The sequence below is a fragment of the Neolamprologus brichardi genome, chromosome 11 (assembly GCF_056152115.1).
Source record: "Neolamprologus brichardi isolate AB-2024 chromosome 11, ASM5615211v1, whole genome shotgun sequence".
Taxonomy (NCBI): domain Eukaryota; kingdom Metazoa; phylum Chordata; class Actinopteri; order Cichliformes; family Cichlidae; genus Neolamprologus; species Neolamprologus brichardi.
This window is the reverse complement of record NC_142114.1, coordinates 15343797-15365855: the sequence shown is the minus strand read 5'-3', so window position 1 is coordinate 15365855 and position 22059 is coordinate 15343797. Positions and strand designations below refer to the sequence as shown.

The window sequence follows — 22059 nt, the reverse complement described above, 5'->3', positions numbered from 1 at the left end:
CACACAGCGCTATCTTGACAAAAAGGGAGCTTTTCCTTCCTGCCATCACAAAGTGCGTGCTGGTAGGGTGTCGTTTGATTGTTGAGGTTTTCTCCAGAATACGGAACGGCCTTTACCTTACAATATAAAGCACCTTGAAGTGACTGTTGTGATTTGGCACTATATAAATAAGCCAGAATTTAATTACTGTGTTAATATGGTCTGCAGGGTTTTAGGGTTATAAATACATCAGGGAGTTGCATTCAGAGATTCACAGCTAGGATCATATTTCTAAAGGTCTTAGGAAAGCCAACAAATGGGAGCATGTAAATACTTCATTCATTATTATTTCAATTTGCTGGAATAATGGTCACTTTCTTGTAGCAAATTTTATTATTATTATTATTATTATTAATTATTAATCTCTGAATCTCCAATTTGACAAAAAAAATCATAAAACAAGTATTAAAAACATCAGTAACACAAAAATTTATTGGTGGTGGTCCAAAGACGCTAAACTGGTAGACCGACACAGGGGATGAGCAGGCTCGATTTCATAATTAAGCTGAGATCTTTGATATGAGTTTTCTGAGATTTTCTGTTCCTCTGTTGTGGTGAGTGTGGTGTACTTTACTGTGCTCTGCTGGGGGAGCAGCGTCAGAGCTGATAGACCCAACAGACTGAATAAACTGATCAGGAAAGTCAGCTCTGTGATTGGCTGATCACTGAACAAACTGTTATCGATCACGGATAATCACAGATACATCTTTCACATTTTTCACATGTAGTAACTTGTGGTATCAAATATCACAACAGCCTGAGAGCAACACATCTGTCCATAGAAGAATCAACTGTTCTCACATGTTAACAGTTTATTTTAATCCTACACCCTTATTTATTTAGTTATATGTTCTCTCTGTTTGGACTGAATAGAGTCCCACGTATCCACATAATTCACATCCACATAACCACACAACTCATTCTTACACACAGACACACACACCAACTTTAATTAAATATGAAACATGTAGTATTGCATTGTATTCTAATGAGTTACATAATATTCTGCTAATTTAAGTACTGTAGCTAATCTAACTGCTGTAACAGAGGAGTTTCATAGCCCTGTGATAAATAAATATCCTATCTTAGTGTCAGGAGTGTTGTCTCTAAACGCAGTATATATTTATAATCTGTTGTCTGTGGACGCAGATATATCAGTATATATCTTTATTTGCTTGAAGCTTCTGTCCAAAGTGCGCTCTATAGTGCGTCACATGTCTGTAAGACAGCACAGAGGGCTTCAAGACCCACAGTCCCCTGATGCGCCTGCGCTCTGTCAAACGATGAGCCGCTTCGGGTTTTATTTTATTTTTCTCTTCTTGTTGATTAAAAGTCCGAGTCTGATTCTGTTCCTATGTTTTGCCATTTATGTTTACATCCACTACCGGACGCGATAAAAAAAAAAGGTGGAGGGAGAAATAAAGACGGAAAGTGATGAGGGCTGCAGATAAACAACAAACAGCGTCACGGCTCTCTCGTCCTTGTCACTGCATCTCTGCAGGCGTCAGACTGCAGTGATGGACTGTGCTGTTCCCGTTCCGGAGGTCGAGTCGAGAAGCATCACCAAAATACCGGAGCGGTTACGTTACCGAGCGGCGATAAGACGCAGGAGATGCTTGATAAGAGCCTCATATAAGCTCAGATAGGGAACCAGGCGGAGGGTTCGTGAAGGAAATCTCATGAGCACCAGAGAAGGAGCCACACCAGCGGGTAAGGCTGATAGAAGTCCCTATCTACACTGTTTGCTTAGCTCGATGGAGACTTTCTGTCTTTTAAAAAAAAAAAAAAATTACTGTATTCTTCTAGTTCACTTTATTCTGCTCCACCTTAACAGGTGACGTTAAATAAATACACGGGAGTAGGTCTGGCTTTATGGGGAGGATATCATGAAGAAGTCTGAGGATCCTTCCCCCAAAAGTTTGTGCATCTAACACCCGATCTCCTCAATTCTGGTGAATTTTATTATAGAGCATTTGTATCATGTTCGGAGAAGTACCCTTCTTAACCTTTAACAAATCTGTATTTATTTATAAAACTATTTGTTTCCTTTATATTTTATGTAGTTAACAAAAAAAATTCAGCAATTTTTTATGCTAAAACCCCCATTTTTTTTTAGCTTAATTGGCCACCCTTGTCTGTTCCTTAACATTGTATTTGTTTCATTATTACTAAAAATATGCTTTAAGCTATTTAAATGTATTTAAATACTATATTTAAATATAAAAACTGTAACTGTCATAAATAATTATCCAATAATTTCCAAAAAAAAATCCAAGTGTATAATGTTGAAATACAGCTTCCTAGTATCCCCTGCTACACCAATGTTCCAATTCCTGTAAAAACTATACAAAGTTGCCAGGAAAGTAGATTAAGACAGAGAAATTCATGATAGAAACACTAAATTTATCACAACAGCAGTGTTATTGGTGTGTGTTGTGCAGTGTTATCTGTACGCTTCGAAGATAAATTCAATTCTTTTTTATTTAGATAACACATATATGCATCGCTGTTGTAAGATAAACTTAAGCAATCTTCTCAGCTGTGTAACTGAAACTCAGGATTAGTTAGAAAAAATATTTCTAAAAACCAAACAACACTATCCAGGGGGTCAGAACTTTGTTCATTTTCTGGAATATATATTCTCATATCAAACCACCTCCTCCTTTTATCCTGCTGCAAACTGAGAACACTGTGTGTCTGAGATAATTACTTTTACCACATATTTCATGGTTTTTAAATTAAATAGACCCACCGTTGACGGAGGCATTTCTCACTGAGTAATGTTATGAGTTCTAAATATACGACACCTTTGCACTTAGTCCTATACTCAAGGACTGTACTTAAGGACACATTTGAACTATTTGTATATTTTCATGCCAAACTGCTTTGGACTTCTGCTTCTCTGTCCATTTATCTGGCAGCTTTATTTTCGCAGTTGACATTTTCAACAACAGAAAAACGTTCGCCTTTCTTGGGTCATCCTGTACTTGTCAAGTCTTTGGTTCTGTTAGTGATTCCATTTTTTTTTATCATATTTTATTGTGAGTTATTTATCTGCTTTATCGTACTCCTGTCTCGTTGTCTTTCATTGTCAGTCCTTGTCTTTGGCTTTAATTTCAGTCCTTGTGGTAGTATCTGTTAACCGTACCAGCGTGTTACCTGCCTGTTTTAGATGTCATTTTTGTTTGCTTGTGATGTTTATGTGGACTGACTTTTTGCTTTGCCTTGCCTTTTGGACTTTGTTTCATGGACTAAGGCTCATTGTTTGTTTAATCCTGCCTGCCTTCTGAATGAGGGTTTTTAACCTACACACTGTGAATGCTCCAGACCAGCAAACTGAAAACCTTTTGCTTTTATAGAAGTGCTCATGCTTGCTGATGATCAGTTAATTAAGTACATTTGATGAGCAGGACCTGGCTGCTACTTACACTCTTAATTTCTATGGAAGCATTAAGCGTCCAATTCGTTTTTTCAAACTTTCTTTCTCTAATGACTGCATATCTAAGGTTTAATATTAAGTTGTATTTTGTTTTTTTTTTGTTGTTCTCCATAGTTCACCTCTGACAACACATAGGAGTGACCCTGCCGTTTGCACTGATGGGTCTGAGTCTGTCACGTTGGTTTTGCAGCAGGACAGCCGACAGGCCTCCCTTTTCGTCATCAGCGTTCCTCCCACTGGCCGTCCCAACCTCCTCTCGCCTTGCAGTTACGCTGAACTCCCCTGCAGTTTCCCCAGGAGACAGTCGTTCACACTGGAGTACAGTCCACCGTTCTCTTCACTTCCTGCTGTCCCCCTGCAAACAGGAAGCGACCCGCTCACCCACTGAGCTTAGTAGCGATGGCGTGAGGGCGGAGATAGGAGTGAAGAGTGGACTGCATGTCTGGGAGGTGGTGTGGAGGCCCGAACACAGAGGGACTCATGCCGTCGTGGGCATTTCGAGGCAGGACTGTCCCCTGCAGTCTTCAGGGTACAATGTGCTGGTGGGGGAAGATTCACAGTCCTGGGGATGGGAGCTCAAAACCAATCAGCTCTGGCATGGTGGGCAAACTCTGAAGCTTTACCCAGAAAATGGGAGTAAGAGGAGTCACTCTGAGGCGGCAGCTGATTCAAAGTCACAGTCCTCTTCATCAAGTGCAAAGACGGCACAAACACCTCTCCTCATTCCTGAGCGTGTCCTGCTGGTTCTGGATGCCGATGCTGGGACTCTGGGTTTTGTTGTCAATGGCAGCTTCCTTGGCGTAGCTTTTAAGGACCTCCCTCGAGACGTGGAGCTGTTCCCAGCAGTGAGCAGTGTGAGAGGAGGAGCCTGCATTCGACTGCGCTACATGAATGGTTCTACACGTGAGTTCCTCATTTATTTATTTGTCTTTGTACGCAGAAATATAAAGATAAAACACAGCCTTATACTAAACTATGTTGTTTCTGGCTTGTTCTCAGGAGATCCTCCATCCCTCATGGCTTTATGTGGACTGTCGATTCGTCAGAATTTAGGACAGAAAAGGTTAAAACATATGGACAAATTGCCTCTACCCCCTTTTCTCCAGCACTGCCTGGCTTCCAGTCATTAATCTTCCACACAAACTGACAAGATGGATATTTTTATCAGTTATTGTAGTTTACCAAGGATCCATTCCCTTTTCTATGAAATACTGACGTAAATTCTGTAAATTTTCCATTATATGCACTAGTATAATTATTTTTATCTTATTTATTACAAATGTATATGTTTATAGATGTTTTGTATTATTTTTAAAAGAAATTTGGGGGATTTAGAGGCAGTTCTGTGTGGTACAGGTCTGGTTTCTTCTTTTGTGTATCTAATAAATGAGCTGTTTCAAGTGATTGTTATTCTTTTCCTGTCCTTTCACAAACCACAATGTTTGGTTTTGACAATAAAGCTCAGATCCAATAAGGAACATAACATTATTTTTATGGAAATACTGATGTAATGTTTTTAACCAGCATAACAAGCCAAGTACAGTGGCAAGATAGATATATACTTTGTTTACGTGACTGAAAGCCTGTCTCATATACAGGTGTACTCATATTATTCCTTTATACTGTAACATGCCCATACTTCCACACATTTGTTTGTAGTTGTAATTTAGGTTATATTGTGACATTAGCAATAATACACCCTCTTTAATTCTAAGGTTTTATCAATCAGGACATATCAGGTTCTAATATTATTTAAATACGACCTTTAAAAACAACAGCACATAAGATTTTATAACATGTCATTACGTAACAAAAACTAGACCACAATGCAGAAGCAGTGTATGAAAAACTAAGCACAGCCCACGAATCAGTTGCTTATAAAACCACCTTTAGCAGCAATAACTTGAAGTAATGGTTTTCTATATTACTTCATCAGTCTCTCGCATCATTCTGGAGGAGTTTGGGAACTTACAGCGTTGCATCACAGCTCAGCTCCCCTAAGGTCCCAGCACAGAATTTGAATCAGGTTTCTAATTGTGCTGTCATAAACATTACCATTTAACATGGTGAGGCATGTAGAGTTTGAAAGGTAGCTCTTGGGTTTTTTGATCTGATCTTGGGGTTAATTTCCTGGGAAATCAAGTCCTGTGAAGATTGGCAACTACTTTCAGTGTTTTCCATTTGTGAATAATCTTCCTCACTATAGAATAATGGAGTTTAGATTGTTTGGAAATGACTTTATAAACCGCCCCACATTGATGGGCAGCACCAGTTGCTTTTTTAAGATGATTGCTGATGTTTTTCCTCCTTGATATTGTGTTAACACACACTGTAATGCTCGAGGCCAACAAACTGTCAAAAATGAAGCTTTTATAGAGGTTCTCACACTTACTGATGATTAGTTAATCAGTCACCTGGCTGCTTTGTACTTGTTTTTTCACACACTTCTTTATTTTGGCTTTGTTTTTGTTGAATAAATAATCACACAGTGTGATGTGTTGTGTGTTGTTGCTCACCTGCTAAGAACCAGATGCTCCCTCTGCAGGTGGCAGACAAACTAGTAGAAGTTTGCTAATCCTGCTGATCGATGCTTGCATGCAGGACATGTTTAAATCCTTCATACAGGCACCTCCTCTCCATCGACGTAATCCACAAAAAAGTCGTGTTTGGAGTCCCACCAGGAGTGGATGCAGTAATCCCATCAGCTGTACACTCACACCATCAACCACCCCACACCTATGCTACATAGAGGACAGATAGCTAGACAGACAAACAAAAAGGTTTCATATGTTGAAAGATCTTTCTGAACTGATTAATCGTACAGAACTAATAGCGAGAGAGATGTGGTTGTTATGGCAACCGGGAAGGCGCCTTTGAGCACTTGAAGGTGAGTTTGTGGAAAACAAGCGCTGTTAAAGTTATTTTATCAGCCTCATTTCTGTTATAAGCTGGACTCTATCAGTTATATAAAAGATTTATTGACGTGGCATTTATTGAAGTGGCAGTACTCTAAAACAGAAATTTAATTCTATAGCCGGTTTCTAAATAAGAATATAATTAAGTTATAGTTAACTTAAACGAGCTAGCTTACATCGTTAGCCCAACAAGCTAACTGGAGCTACAATAATTTCAATTATTATCATAATAATGTCTGTAATATCAATTCCATGTTTTGTTTTTATATTTAAAGGACCCCATAGCGAGTTTCAAAAGGGTATTTTTGTCTGACCTGCAGTTTAGTTGTTTTAGGAAGCCATGGTTTTCTTTAAGCATCAGTAGTAGTAAGCTATTTTCAGTGAAAAAGCTCTAAAAACCCACATTATACTCCCTGCTCAGCACTAAAGTGCAAGGCAGACAGCCTTGGACAGCCTGTTAATGAGAGTGACTCATTTAGCAGTTAAATGGCTCCATATTTCCCTAAGGAGGCAGAAAAGACAGAGAAGAACATAACACATAAAATACAATGAATATTGGATTTATCGGGTGACTCCAAATTACTTTAATCTGACTTGTCCTTGTAGAATTAATTATTCATGGCAGCAGCTCTGGATAACCTCAGAGGAGGAGGTGTGGTTTTTGGACCTTCTGCCATTAGTTTTGATGAAGAAGATGAGGAGGACTCTCCTGCAGTAAGCTCTGATTTTCACATTCACCAGCAGCACTCATTTAATGTTATATGGGAGATATATGAGAGTTTGAGGGCACACGTTTGCATGTCTGTTTTCCAGGTTTTACTGAGTGTTTTGGTCCAGCATGGGCAGGTGGGCCTCTGCTTCTATGACAGTCAGGACTCATCTTTACACTACATGCCGGACACGCCCGACAACCAAGAGCTCCACCTACTGGTCAGAGGTAAGCAATTCACCTGTATGAGGCAGGTATTGTAGAATGGATACACTTATCTCCACACAATGGTAAATTGTAAAACCCTCAGGGAGACTTACAGTATGTGTTAAAAAAACACTTGTGTTGCCATAAACTCTCTTTTTCTCTGTTTTACAGTCATTCAGGAGGTTAGTCCCCATGTAATTATCACCAGTGCAAAGCAGGAGCGCTCCATGACTCTCTTTTTGCAACAGCTAGGTGAGCTTTGGGAGATGATACTTATCTTACCACAAAAGAGGGAAAACAGAAAGACCTTTTAGACAGTTTCCTTTAAGACGTGGTGTGGTACATGTAGTCTGGGTCAGAGGAATGAGGTTGAGGTATGTCTGACACTGAAACCAGCCCGTGTGGTAAGTCAGTGGTGCAGTTTTTAAACATCCTGTTCCCGGGGTGGCTGTGGCTCTACCAGTTGGAAGGTCGTGGTTTGATCCCTGGCTCCTCCAGTATGCATGTCGAAGTATCCTTGGCAAGACACCGAACCCATTACAATGTGAGTGTTGTGAGGTTTGCACTAAGAAAATACTTTGTGTGCTCAAATAAGGTTCATCCATCTATCTTCTTCCACTTTACCCAGGCCCTGGTCACGGGGGCAGCAGCCTGAGCAGAGAAGCCCAGACCTCCCTCTCCCCAGCCACCTCCTCTAGCTTATCCAGGGGAACACCAAGGCGTTCCCAGGCCAGCCGAGAGATATAATCTCTCCAGCGTGTCCTGGGTCTGCCCCGGGGCCTCCTCCCGGTGGGACATGCTCGGAACACCTCACCCAGGAGGCACCCAGGAGGCATCCTTGTCAGATGCCCGAACCACCTCAGCTGGCTCCTTTCGATGTGGAAGAGCAGCGGCTCTACTCTGAGCCCCTCCCGGATGGCTGAACTTCTCACCCTATCTCTAAGGGAAAGGCCAGCCACCCTTCAGAGGAAGCTAATTTCCGCCGCTTGTATCCGCAATCTCGTTCTTTCGGTCACTACCCACAGCTCGTGGCCATAGGTGAGGGTAGGGACGTAGGTCGACCGGTAAATTGAGAGCTTTGCTTTTACACTCAGCTCTCTCTACACCACGACGGACCGGTGCAGCATCTGCATCACTGCAGCCGCAACACCAATCCGTCTGTCGATCTCCGGCTCCCTTCTCCCATCACTCGCGAACAAGACCCCGAGATACTTGAACTCCTCCACTTGGGGCAGGAACTCATTCCCGACCCGGAGTGGGCACTCCACCCTTTTCCGGCTGATAACCATGGCCTCAGATTTGGAGGTGCTGATCCTCATTCCCGCTGCTTCACACTCGGCTGCAAACCGTTCCAGTGCGAGCTGGAGGCCATCACCCGATGAAGCCAACAGAACCACATCATCCGCGAAAAGCAGAGATGAGATTCTGAGGCCACCGAAGTGAAAGCCCTCCGCCACTTGGCTGCGCCTAGAAATCCTGTCCATAAAAATTATGAACAGAATTGGTGACAAAGGGCAGCCCTGGCGGAGCCCATCACCCACAGGGAACGAGTCCGACTTATTGCCGGCAATGCGAACCAAGCCCTTGCAATGGTTGTATAGGGATCGAATGGCCCGTAGCAATGGGCTATGGGCCACAAATAAAGTTAAAAAGTGCTATATAAGTGCCAGCCCTAACCAAAGTACCCCAAATGGCAAGCCAAACTTTCAAAGCGCACTTGTATTCATATCTGTGATAAACAGCCTCTATGTCATCTTTTGAATATTCTGTCAGAGGAAGGTATTTTTAATAACATATTTTTACAGTCACAACCTAACCAGACAGCTATTTTACATTCTTCTGTGGTTTACTCCACAGAAGACTGGATCCCCATCCCCAACAAATGTTATCCTGCTCTGTATTAGTCAGACCCTTTGAAGTCTGCTAATGTAGTCGCACTGACGAAATTGCTTCTCAAAAACAGGTCATCGTGGTAAACAGAACAAAACCCAAAAATGTTTTCAGCAACCCAGATTTTCATTACTTCTTATTCTTGATAAACAAGAAGTATTCATCTATTTTCCGCTTGCAAAAATATAAACAAAACCAAGTGATTGGATTGACTCAGATCTAACAACAAAAGCTGTCTAAAGTGAACCTTTTGATTAAATGACCTGAGTCAAATTAGTCGCCCCACTGCTACCCTAGTGGTGAGTTTATCAAACAAAACTGCAATATGGCTCTCAGAATAGAAAATGTAAGTTTACTTCATTAACTTCACAGTTCTAATAATAAAGTCTGGTTGACATAAAATTCCAATTGACAACATTTTTGAACTGCTGATTAGTGTAATGTTTTATGTAGCCCTTACTGTGTTCACTAAAGTGACAACTTTTTTTTCTAAACTACTCTCTGTTGCTTCTCAGGTTCAAACCCACATTACAGACCAGAGGTGGTCACGTATCCATATGTCGACTTTGGTAAACACATTCTTGTAATACTCTCTTCCTCAATCCTTTAGAAGAAATCTAGCATGAAATTGCACAGTTTTCCGGCTTCATTTTGTATCAATGTTGAAGGTCTGGAGGTCAGTAAGCAAAGGTTGCTCTCTGCCCATCTGCCTTTCCTCCCCGCCTGCATTTCTGAGAGAGACAAACTGTCCTACCTCTCCTCCTGTATCTCCTTTGACTCGTCCCTGATGGTGAGCCAGCTGTCTACATACAACATTATCCTATCCATCAGTCATGGTTCTGCAGGAGATGATCATTTTCTCGTGTGTGTGTGTACATCTGTGGGATAGCTGAGGGCAGTGGGTGCCCTGCTGAAATGTCTGGACAGGAGGAGAGTGGGAGTGGAGTTGGAAGACAGCAGTGTTGGAGTACCCATCCTGCAGTTTCACGCCTACACACTGTGAGACTTGCATAAATGTAGCACTCACACACACACACACACACACACACAGAGAACTGTGATTACACATTATAATGAGAACCCTGAAACCATTTTTTCAGCAAAGTGTGAAATTTCATTAGCCTGTTTTTAGTCAGTCAGACGTGCTGCAGAAGTATGAATTTGTCCAACTGTGTTTTAATAGCACAAGTGCATCTCCTTCCTGCCCATCTAGCAAACCAGACCAGCCTAATGCCATTCAGCAGTATTCATGAATAAAAAATGTTGCTTCTCTTTTCATTCTCATTGTAGTAAAGGAATGGTGTACATTGACCGAGACACATACAGGTAAGTGTATAAACTGTCTTTGTCCTACATAGGCCCCTAAAAGCTAATACTGATGTACAGTTTTCATAAATTGTTCCTTGTAGAACAACTGAGCCTACCAAGCAACTGTTCAATTCAGTTGAAATCAGGTTTACTTGTTTAGGAAACTTTTAGGAGTTTCTTTTGCTTTTTCTGTTCTGTTCTTTATCTATTCTGACATTGTTTTACAGTTTTTGAAATTTCAGTTTTGTGTTCTGACTGTTTATCCAAGGGTTTTTATCGTGGTATTAAGAGAGAACAAACACAGGACACAGAAGCAAATGTCAAAAACTAAAGCATAAAGAATGAAAAACAAAGCACAATAGGACTATACACTCAATGAGTTCACCTAATGAGTTCACTGTACTCACATGGCCTCCAAAGTCTCTATATCCCAATCCAGTAGAGCACCTTTGGGATGTAATGAAAATAAATAATCACATCATGTATAGCTGACAAATTTCCAGAAACTATGTGAGGCTGTCATGTCAATATGGACCAAAATCGCTAAGGAATGTTTTCAGCACTTTTTTAAATCTATGCCACAAAGAATTAGGGTAGATTTGAAGGGAAAACTAGCTGGTGAAACTAATATACACAAAAGGCTGATTGTACAATGGTGCACAGGAAGAGTAGTCAATCACAATGAAGCACAATAACAAAATAAGTAAGGAAGTGGAAAACAAGGTAGAAAAATGTGCAAACACACAGACTAGATAAAGGGAGGCAACAGTGGGGACGCTCCTTCTTGGAAATACAAGAAGGAATAGCAGTAAAATAAAAGTTCACCAACAACACTACAAGAAAACGGGACAATAACAGGTTTGTTCCAGTGTTCTGCAGATCTTCAAATCAGAGCTGCACCCATCAGTCTACAAGCTGCATTCAGGAGAAAAGGAGGGACTCAGTCTCTATGGTATGTATAGTAGTTAGTGCATTATCGCTCTTTCTTATCCAGTTGTATTTACACCGAGTATTGTGTGTGTGTCACAGGGATCCTGAACCGCTGCAAGTGCAAGTTTGGCTCCAAACTGCTACGGTAAGAAAGTACAATTACACAATAAGTTATTGATCAGCAGCAAATACCGTCTTTTAATAATATAAAGGTAGTTTTGGCTTACAGCATAATAAGCAAAATAAAATGTCCTAGCAGCAAATAAAAAGATGATTTAATTAGCAAATAAATGTGTGAAAAAAATCCTACACAGTTACAAACACTATCATAGCAACAAAAAATAAACAGTCGAGTTTCTTTCATGTATTTCAATAAATAAACCGTAGTGCTGAAGTTCTGCAAGATATGAAATTATGAGTTTGTATAAAGCAGATTTTATTTATAGACAAGATGCACCGTTTGCTTTTTTTTACTAGTATAATAATAATGTATTTTTGTAGTATTGAATGTTGGTGGTAAAACACCCCTATTTTCAGGTAATTTTGCATTTCATCAACAAACTGTGGTTTCTTGAGGGTTGCTTGTTTGTACTACTACTGTGGCATCCTGTCTTCTGTCAGTCAGTGGTTTCTGCAGCCGACTCAAGACCTGAAAGTGTTAAAAAGGAGGCAGGAAGTGATACGTTTCTTCACGTCTCCTCAGAACTCGGACTCCCTGAGAACCCTGCAGTCATCGCTACGCAACATCCGAAACATACCTGTAACAAATCTATCATTTCTCACTTAATTACACCATTACCTACAGATTCATCACCTAACCACTGATATGACAACTACCAAAATCCAGTTTTTGTCTGTTTGCTGTAGACTCTTCTAAGGCGGATGACTCTCTCTCTCACCAAAGTTACTGACTGGCAGAGCCTCTACAAGGTTGGAGCTGCAGGACAGTTTTACTAAGCACACCTTTTCCATGTGACAGGTTCTGTTAAATGTTCAACAAAGTGTGTGTTTGTCAGACGGTGTACAGTGCAGTGTGTATCAGGGACACAGCGCGTCACCTGCCTCAGTCCATTCAGCTGTTTCGTGATATCAGTGAAGGGTTCTCTGATGATCTCAACTATATCACCTCCCTCATCAGCAGAGTTGTGAGTTCCTCCATAAAATCACACCTATTGTTTTAATCACATTTGGCGCCTTTGTAAAGTGTTAATAGATTTCTGATGTGTGATGTAGGTGGATTTTGAAGCCAGCTTGGCAGACAACCGCTTCACAGTCAAACCGAATGTGGATCCTGCCATTGATGAGAGTAAGTGCCTGTTTTAGTTGTAAGCCCATGTGAACTTTGTATGACTGTTGACCTAAACCCATAATTACACTCCCTCTTCCAGAGAAGAGGAGGATGATGGGGCTCTCTGACTTCCTGACAGATGTTGCCAGAAGAGAACTTGAACACCTGGATGCTCGAATCCCATCCTGCTGTGTCATCTATATCCCTGTGGTCCGAGATTTAATTCTGGCACACACAATGCTTTCTCAATTTTTTTTTTTACAAATTCATCTGTCATGCAGTATTTCAAAAAAGTATTTCCCCCTTCCTGACTTCTTATTTCAGATGATTAAACAATTTTTATTGTTAGACAAAGATAAACAGTAAATGCATAACACAATTTTAAAATGATGCTTTCATTTATTAAAGGAACAAACCTGCCAAGCTCTGTGTGAAAAAGTAATTGCCCCCTAAATCTAATAACTGGTTGTGGCACCCTTGGCAGCAAGAACTGAATTCAAATGGTTGCATTAACTGACAGTGAGTCTTTCACATCACTGTGGGGTAATTTTGGCCAACTCTTCTTTGCTAAATTATGTTAATTCAGCCACACTGGAGGGTTTTCGAGCACGAACAACCTTTTTAACGCCCAGGTTCTGAAGTAGCAAAGCACCATTACACTACCACCAACATGTTCGACTATTGGTATGATGTTTTCTTTTACTGTAATACTGCGTTAGTTTCACCCTAGATGTAATGGGACTAAACACTTCTAAAAAGTTTGCTTTTTTTCTCGTCAGTCCACAGAATATTTTTCCAAAAGTCTCTGGGATCATCAAGATGTTTTCTGACAAATGTGAGATGAGCCTTTGTGAACTTTTTGTTCAGCAGGGGTGTTCAATGCCATTTTCGCCCAGTCTCTTTCTTATTGTTCAATCATGAACTTTGACTTTAACTGAGGCAAGTGAGTAGATGTTGTTCTGGGTTCTTTTGTGACATCCTGGAAGAGTCGTGGATGCGCTCTTGAAGTAATTTTGGTAGGGCGGCCACTCCTGGGAAGGTTTAGCACTCTTAATTTGTGGTTAATGCCTCTCACTGGTTCATAGGAGTCCTAAAGCCTTAGAAATGTTGTTTCTAAGGCTTTCTCAGCTGTTTCTTTAGATTTTGGTGTGATGTGTTGCTTTATGAGATATTTTAGTCTACTTCACTTTGTCAAACACATTCTATTTTAATGATTTCTTTAGTCAGCAGGTCTAATTTTGTATTTATTGACATAAACTTTGTTTAATGTCAAAATTTGTCTGATGATCTGAAACGTAACTGTGAAAAGTATGGAGAAAAAAAACCCCTAAGAAATCAAGAAAGGGGCAGATGCTTTTTCACAGCACTGTATACTGCAGTAGTTCTTTGATTTATTGATGATCAGATATTGAGGAAATTGTTACTCTGGACCACCATGCGTATATATTTCAGTACCTTTCATGTCTGAAACTCTCTGTACAGATTGGATTCCTGCTGTCTGTGCCTCGACTGCCTAGTATGGTAGAGAAAAAGGATTTTGAGATGGAGGGACTTGATTTTTTGGTATGTTCATGATCGTATCTAATAATTACATTGTTTACACATTTTTGTGATCATTATTCCATATATACAGTATATGTTTTTTTCTATATGTCTGTGTGTGGGCTAGTTTCTTTCAGACGACCGGCTCCACTACCGCAGCCAGAGAACCAGGGAGCTCAACGAGTTCCTCGGAGACTTGCACTGCGACATTAGAGGTCTTTTACTTTCACCCACAAAACAGTCACATCACAGGCGTGTTTCTGACATTTTTTATGAGGAAATAACTGCAATTCTCAAGATACTACCTTGATCACAAACCTTCTGTTTGTCAGACATGGAGATGGCAGTCATGGCACATTTGCAGAGCGCAGTCCTTGAAAGGAGCGATTCCCTCTGTAAGGTTCGTGTTCATCACTGTGTATGCAGATTCCAGGGTTTAACACATGACTCCCACTCTGTTTAAGTGATTGCTGGCATCAAAGTGATGTTTTTGATGTGTGTAGGTGGGTTTTGTTGTGATTAACTGTGTGCTTCCTCTGGTTGGATTGAGTTGTTTACTTTGATTATGAAACAGGCCCCGATCCCATTACAAGTTATTTTTTAACTGCTGTGATACTTGTCTATTGATGTATGAGTGCTGCACTATGTGACTGCAGCTGTTCTAAACAATATTATTTTTGAGGGAACAACGAGCATTAAGAACAAATGCATTTGTGGTCAAAATGTAACCCTAATAACTTTCAATCATATTGCAACTTAAAAGATTTAAAAGAAATAATTTAAAAGAAATACTGAGTTCAATAAAGAGGGGCAACACAGTCTGCTTAAATGTTGACCACTTGTGTTCAAAGTCATATATCGACTATATCAACAGAGAAGACTGTAGGTAGGAAGGAAGGTCTGTTGGATTCTAATAGCTCTTCTGTTCAGGATATTAAAGGCATTTAATCTGTACATTTTATAGGTTCTTGATCTTGCTGCTGAGCTGGACTGTCTGATGGCCATGAGCAGCGCCTCCCAGGAGTACAATTACACCTCGCCTAAGCTAGCCAGCAACAGGAAGATAATGATCACACAGGGCAGGTAAGCGCTGACACACAAGAGGAAAAATTGTTACTGCGGTACAAGAGTGTACTTTTTTGTATTTACTGTTTTTATGTTTGTTTGTTTTGGGGGGGTTTGTTTTTGTCCAGGCACCCGCTGTTGGAGCTGTGCTCTCCTGTGTTTGTGGCCAACTCCTTCCACAGCTCTGAGTTGGAGGGCAGAGTCAAAATAATCACCGGACCCAACTCATCCGGAAAGAGCATCTACCTCAAACAGGTAGGGCTGTCATAAAAATGAATTGAACTAAACTGAATTTTATTCTTCTTTTGTGATCCCAAGTGACAAGCTTCTATGAGCCAAATAGCCAAGCAAGAAGTTTTAAAAATAATAATAAGAAGAAGAATTTTAAAAATGATGGCATTCAAGAGACAAAAAAATAATCAGCATTATTGCACATAATTTGCCTTTTTCTCTCAGCAGCTGCATTTGCACCTTAGAAAAGATCCACAACATTTATCTATTTCCGTTCCACACTATTTTTACTTTAGTTATTTAATCAGGCATTGCTCCGAAATTTACAACCTCATCAGAAAAATATATTTAGATTTCCATAATAACAAAGAGACAGCTCAGTTTTTGAAACTTAACGCTTAACCTGCTTTCTATTTTGATTTTGCAGGTGGGTCTGATTGTGTTCATGGCTCTGATTGGCTCAGACGTGCCTGCAAAGGAGGCAGAGATTGGTCTAGTGGACGGCATCTTTGCGTGCATGCAGAGCAGAGAGTCCGTGTCTGTGGGCCTTAGCACCTTCATGATAGACCTCAACCAGGTATCTCACGCACACACAAAAACACAGAAATCTCATGATAACAAGCAGCTCCCACTGTGTATGTGTGTGTGTGTAGGTGTACAAATGAAATATATGAATTTTCATCACTGCTCTCTTCATGCTCCACTCCCACTCTCCACCTGTCAAATTTTTTAAAGCAACCACTGCCTACAGCAATGTGAGAGAGACACACACACACACACACACACACACACACACACACACACACACACACAATGAAATGCAAAGTGTAGTCTAACAGTTTGCATCTCTTTTCTCTAGATGGCACAGGCTCTTAACAGCAGTACTGGCAACTCGTTAGTCCTCATCGATGAATTCGGAAAAGGAACTAACACAGTAAGAACAGACTGTCCCAGCACTTTGTGAATTGAACACATATGCACGAGGGTAAAAGGGGAAACACTATGTCATTAATGTTACGCACCTGAAACCAGTCACAAGTTTAGAGCTGCAGCACAAACAGACTCTGGGTTCAGCCAAACATGTGTCACCTATTAGCAAGAAAATAGCAGCAGCTGTGTGGACCTACAGACTTAGAAGTGTTATTTTGCACCTTCTACGGGCAGTTTTGAAACTTTGGGGTATGTGCATATACACACACACACTTATGCACACAAAGCATTTTAATCCATCTCTGTGTACCATGTTTTACTGAGGAGGGATGAGAAACTCCAGTTATGTTCATCTAGAGAGTAAACATAGGTGTGAGAGGCAGAAAGAACAAGAGCAAAATATCAGTGTAGGATAGCTTCCATCTTAATCCAGTTAACATGTGGGTATAATTAAAAAAAATTATTATTACAATGTGAAAACAATTTGATAATTTGAAGTATTAGTCACTGTAATGGACTAAATATGCAGCTCCCCTCAATCCCCTCAGAGCTTTGTAATGAGCTTCAGTGGATCGTTAAGCTTTTCTGTCTCTGTTCACTTTCACTGCTCTAATGCTGTCATTTCCAGTAAAAAAGCTCTTAAAACTTTGCTGCACACTAACTAATAAACACCACAGAGGGGCACTGGACAGTTACACACACACAGAAATGTGAATTTAAAAAGAGGAAATGTTGATTATTATCCTGAATAAAGCTAATGTCACTATGAAACTGCTGAATGTGTCAGTTCTGGCCAAAAACATTTCAAAAAATCAGAAAAAAGAAACTCAACTCCCACTCCTGATAACATGCATGCAAAGACCAGTTGATGCCTGACTTTCCCAGTGTACTTTTGTCTTTTTGCTGCACATGGTTGGAAAAAGACAGAATTTCCAGTGAACAGATCTACATCGGCTGATCTTATCTGCTGCTGCTGTTACTTTACTCCTTTGTAATTGTTTCAGGTATCCAAACATAGATATAAACATTCCTGGGTGCACCGATAAATACATTCCTGCAGATCTTTCAGCTGCACATCCATGATATGAATTTCCTATGGGTGCACTGGAATCATAAAGAAATACATTCAAGTCATGGTTTTTCACTCTCTATCTGCATTTAATTATTAGTTGTTATTATTAATCAGTGGCTCTCTTGAACATTGTTAGCATGTTCAGGTAGACACTGGCATTTTAATGTCAGTTGGTATCAAGGAGCTCAAAGCGTGCCAGTAAATAATCCCCCATACAATTACACCTCCAGCAGCAGCCTGAACCACTGTTACAAGGCAGAATGGATTCATGCTTTTATATTATTTATGCTTCTGACCTTACTTTCCGAATGCTGCAGGAGAAACCGAGACTCATCACACTAGAAAATATTTTCAAATTTTCTGTTGTCCAACTTCGGTGAGCCTGTGTGAATTGTAGCCTCGGTTTAATGTTAACATACAGGACAGCTATATGTTCATTTCTCTTTTTCAGACCATTTCAGACTAATCACCTTTCTTCCTCATTCTGATACTCAGTTTGAATTCAGCAGGTCTTCTTGACCATGTCTACATGTGATTGGCTGATTACATATTTGCATTAACAAGTAGATGAACAGGTGTACCTGTATGATATTTATTACTGTTGGATGATTAAAACCAGTAAAAAAAACATTAGCATTAGGTAAACTGACATTTTTTACTAACACCTTGAACAATGAGCAAGTAGGGCATCTGGTGGGTGGACTTTTTTCATCCACAAATTTGAAACTGATGTCCCATTTTTTCGTAACAGAATCCCACTGTCACTAAAAATATTATTAAATCGTAGTTGTTGCTGTGCAGGTGGACGGACTGTCCTTGCTGGCTGCATCGATCTCTTACTGGCTGAGGAAAGCCCTGCGGGATGTTCCTCATGTTCTGGTGGCTACTAACTTCCACAGTGTGGTGCAGCTGAGTTTGTTACCATCCTCGGCCCTGCTGTCTCTTCTGGTACTGAGAAACTTTGAGAGTGATTAAAAAAAACCTTCTGTAAAGTTTAAAAATGGTAAACTAAAGTGCTACAGAAAAATGTTTAGAACGGAAACATCCAAATGGCCGATTAGGTAATAAAATTTGTTTCACCCCATTTCACAAGTATGACTAATCATTTGGGTGTATGTGTGCGTCTGGTATGTGTGTTTGTGTGTGTTAGACCCTAGAGACAGCAGTGGACGGAGATGAGTTGGTGTTTTTGTACCAACTAAAGGAAGGGATCTGCCAGTCCAGCTATGCTGCCAACATTGCTACACTGGCGGGCCTGCCAACTTCCCTTGTACAGAGAGCAGTGGAGGTAAACACACACACACACGCACACATACAGAAATAGGCTGACAGACTGACTGATTTTTGTGTTTGTTAAGGTGTCTGAGCTGTACAGGGTAGGAAGGCCCATCAAACGGACTGAAAAAGCATCCTTGGAAGAAGAGACAAAGAGGTTTGCTAAACTTAAGCAGCACAAAGTGACACACAGTTAAAGCAGTGTGTGAAATGTTTCTGTTTGTGGGTAACAGATGCCAGTTTGTTGTGGAGAAGTTCCTTAGCTTGAACCTGGAGGACAAAGATTTGGATGTGCAGAGGTTCTTGAAGGAAGAGCTCCTGCCCTCTGCTGGAGATCTGCTAAACCGCAGCTGAATGCTTCTGGCTTTGCGGCAAACGCGCTTCTGTACCACGTGGTCAGTCCGTTCATTCATTCCTAAATGTTTTGGGTTGGTGTTGGAAGACCGCCGGGGCAAAATACATAATGACAGAACCTTTATTCCAAGAAACACTGAAACTTATGTTGTAGCAAAAAAGACAAAAAAACTGACAAAAAACAGTTTTTTATGTTTAAGTACCATATTCACACTTCAAAAATATGAAATGTAACACCAAACAGCGTTTCTATAATATATAATAAATTATCTTTTATGCTATAATTATCCAATGTCTTCTTAGTCATTCATAAAAAAGTTCTGTAAATCTGGCAGATTTTCTTCACCGTATGGTTGAAGTCCTTTCAGCATCACTTCACACAGTCTGTAATAAATAATAAACAAGTTCACTTTATTATGATGATGCTGATTCTTCAGTAAACCAGGTAGTTAGAGCCACTGTGATATACATCAGTGCACAGATGGAAAGTTTGCTTGCTGAGTTGCAGAAGGGCGTGTCGCAACAGTGTTTGGTCATCACAAAGATGGTGTTGTTTGGAAAGATCTCAAAGGTCGTCTCCACCTCGCACTCCTCTGCCTGGGTACACCCGAGCATCTTTATATCCAAAGCATCAGCTGGGGAGACAGGGCAGTAGCATAGAGCCATGATCATTGTGTATTTTATATCCAATAACCTTGACATCATTTCTTGTATTCTTCGTATAATATTTGGTAAACAGACACCTGCTCTCCCACGGCCTGTGTAGCAGTGCTCCCCGAGATTGCATTTGGTTTCAGTCGTGTAGCAGGCATCCCAGAAGCCTAAATCACAGCGGAAGCACTCCAGATGCTCCTCCTCTGCTTCGAATGCCACTGACTCCATGAGCTGCTCTACCTGCTCCTTTTCCTCACCTGAGCCCAACGAATAACACTGAATGCACAATGATTTTTACTGAATGTGCTGCTAAAGGAGATTCTTCTGAACAACTTAAAATGGAAATGTGTCCATTATGGTGACAGCTGACAAAGATGAAGAGGGTTTTTCCTGCATGTAAAATATTTTGGCCTCTCACCATTAAAAAATCATCAGAGCTTAACAATAAAAATATATACTTTTTTTTTAACATTTGGGTATTGTTTTTCAAGTGTAAACACATTTTAAACAACCAAAAATAACAGGAAAATGGAAAGACATTAATTACATGCCAAACAACCATTGTTAAGCACGAAGTCGTTCCCAAAGATCTATGAATGTGGCTGATACAGAAAATGCAGATTTCTTATCCTTTATTTAAATTTGCATAAGCAAATAAGCACCACTGGTAAATCTGGTAACCAGGACACTGAACATAATCAGGTAACAGTAAAGAGAAAGACTCAAATACAGGTAAGAACAGAAAAAATGAAGTTATAAACAGGCTAAAGTTAATGAAATACTTTGGGTTTCTCAGATTTTATGTAATAGCCTTTTTGGCACATTAATATTCAGGGTTGCTGGATGTGTGAAGTACTGCAGCACTGTTACAGGACATTAAGCCAAACTCATGGCCAGCAAACTGCTGAGCACTTGAGCATCTCAGAAATGCTTTGTTTATTCTGCAGCAGTCTGGAATTTGTTTCTTGAGTGCGTTATTCAGGGAGTGCTCCAAGTCATAGGGCAGCATCATGTTTGTATTAACTGCACAGATACTGGGATTAATGGAAAACTTGAGCAGGGAAACATAATGCAGGCAGGGGACAATACCTCAGTTATTCCTACTGTGATGTACTCCTCGAGCCCTCCGAATCATGTCACTAGTTTTAAAAGATTTTCTTAGTGTCCATAAAACAAAACTGAAAATTGTTAATAAGCTTATCATCAGTGTCCTGTTTTATTCTAAAGATCACCTTTTAGGAGACAACAGAATATCATGTTATAGGGAGCTTTGGCTGCCAAATGGCTGACTTTAGTGCTGCGATTGGCTGCTGTCGGCAAAAGGGACTAATCTCTTCCTCAGAGTAATCGGATGCATTTTGGTGAGACAATCCTTATCCCCTATCATCTTGTTAACCTAGCTAGCTAGCTCAGGTGAATGAGCAAAACAAAAGAGTACCGAGGTGGGGGGTCATTATGAGGAAGGGCCAGGCTTACTTTTTATAACCTAAGATCCAAAGTCCACAAGCCTGTCTAATACAGCGTAACACAGTCCTATAATAAGTTTTTCCTTAGTGCACATTATAATAGACTTTTTTTTTGAGGTTATGGTTTCACTTGAAGGTAATTTTGGAGGATTTTAACCAAACTCTCCTGTTGTTGCATTGTGCAGTGGGTCTCTTTAGGTCTCACCTGTCTGAACCTCTCTAAAACAGTTTTAACAAAGGTTGGTCACTATTTTATGAAGTAAAGTCCCAAACATTTGTATTTCTATCTTGCCTTACGCTGCAGCAGACTGAATACATTTCAGTTTTCCACCAGTTTGAAGCAGTCGTCTTACACTATGAGAATCTGAGGCAGTTTGTGTGATGCTTTATCAGTTAATATATTTAGTGATAAAATAATGTGCAGATTAATACTTTTTAGTTACAGACCAAATGTATTGCAGATGATGTTAATCATGGAATTTAACAACTCAAACATTATTGATCTGATATAAATAAATGTAGTCATTACAGCCAGTGAGAATCTGACAAGCCATCGGCCAAAAACGCAAATACTTTTCAGGGAAGAAAAGTTTCAGAAAATGTCCTTAAAAAGCATTAGAGCACTAAAAATAACACCTGCTATGAACTCGGGTACTCTGTCAGCTTACCTTGAGCAGGTGTGAGCATCGTGATGGCAAAAACACACAATATGAGGCCTTTCATTTTGAGCGTGATGCTTCCTCCA

At 40.2% G+C, this 22059-nt stretch overlaps 3 protein-coding genes and 1 long non-coding RNA gene across 4 annotated transcripts in view; 2 read left to right on the top strand and 2 right to left on the bottom strand.

The window, feature by feature from the left end:
- The window catches only part of LOC148100524 (uncharacterized), a 25245-nt gene extending 18911 nt beyond the window's left edge, over positions 1-6334 (bottom strand). The window contains exon 1 of the long non-coding RNA XR_015719775.1: positions 5995-6334. This is a non-coding gene — a long non-coding RNA (uncharacterized LOC148100524). The remainder of the gene's footprint in view (positions 1-5994) is intronic.
- Positions 1327-5327, top strand: LOC102786088 (SPRY domain-containing SOCS box protein 1). Its single transcript, XM_006801288.2, has 3 exons — positions 1327-1749; positions 3593-4381; positions 4478-5327. The coding sequence occupies exons 2-3, from the start codon at positions 3637-3639 to the stop codon at positions 4606-4608; spliced, it is 876 nt and encodes a 291-aa protein (XP_006801351.2). The 5' UTR covers positions 1327-1749; positions 3593-3636; the 3' UTR covers positions 4609-5327.
- On the top strand, positions 6156-19897 carry msh5 (mutS homolog 5). Its single transcript, XM_006801287.3, has 26 exons — positions 6156-6365; positions 7000-7107; positions 7207-7330; positions 7481-7561; positions 9715-9768; positions 9868-9989; positions 10089-10198; positions 10490-10525; positions 11377-11459; positions 11537-11582; positions 12059-12197; positions 12305-12367; positions 12454-12582; positions 12671-12743; positions 12826-12935; positions 14208-14288; positions 14395-14482; positions 14600-14667; positions 15232-15350; positions 15461-15587; positions 15991-16140; positions 16423-16497; positions 18367-18513; positions 18716-18853; positions 18924-18997; positions 19074-19897. The coding sequence occupies exons 2-26, from the start codon at positions 7012-7014 to the stop codon at positions 19192-19194; spliced, it is 2454 nt and encodes an 817-aa protein (XP_006801350.2). The 5' UTR covers positions 6156-6365; positions 7000-7011; the 3' UTR covers positions 19195-19897.
- On the bottom strand, positions 19354-22059 carry LOC118454965 (uncharacterized). Its single transcript, XM_087848197.1, has 4 exons — positions 21983-22059; positions 19938-20105; positions 19664-19829; positions 19354-19578 (listed from the first exon to the last, which is right to left on the bottom strand). The coding sequence occupies exons 1-4, from the start codon at positions 22035-22037 to the stop codon at positions 19494-19496; spliced, it is 474 nt and encodes a 157-aa protein (XP_087704323.1). The 5' UTR covers positions 22038-22059; the 3' UTR covers positions 19354-19493.

Bases quoted from the DNA above. Each gene is read 5' to 3' on its own strand.
- LOC102786088 (XM_006801288.2), top strand. From the start codon at position 3,637: ATGGGTCTGAGTCTGTCACGTTGGTTTTGCAGCAGGACAGCCGACAGG. The intron at 4,382-4,477 runs GTGAGTTCCTCA...GCTTGTTCTCAG, and splicing joins CTACATGAATGGTTCTACAC to GAGATCCTCCATCCCTCATG.
- msh5 (XM_006801287.3), top strand. From the start codon at position 7,012: ATGGCAGCAGCTCTGGATAACCTCAGAGGAGGAGGTGTGGTTTTTGGA. The intron at 10,526-11,376 runs GTAAGTGTATAA...GGTTTGTTCCAG, and splicing joins ATTGACCGAGACACATACAG to TGTTCTGCAGATCTTCAAAT. The intron at 12,583-12,670 runs GTGAGTTCCTCC...TGTGTGATGTAG, and splicing joins CCTCCCTCATCAGCAGAGTT to GTGGATTTTGAAGCCAGCTT.
- LOC118454965 (XM_087848197.1), bottom strand. From the start codon at position 22,037: ATGAAAGGCCTCATATTGTGTGTTTTTGCCATCACGATGCTCACACCT. The intron at 19,830-19,937 runs GTGTCTGTTTAC...CTGTCTCCCCAG, and splicing joins CACAGGCCGTGGGAGAGCAG to CTGATGCTTTGGATATAAAG. The intron at 19,579-19,663 runs GTATATCACAGT...TATTTATTACAG, and splicing joins CTTTCCATCTGTGCACTGAT to ACTGTGTGAAGTGATGCTGA.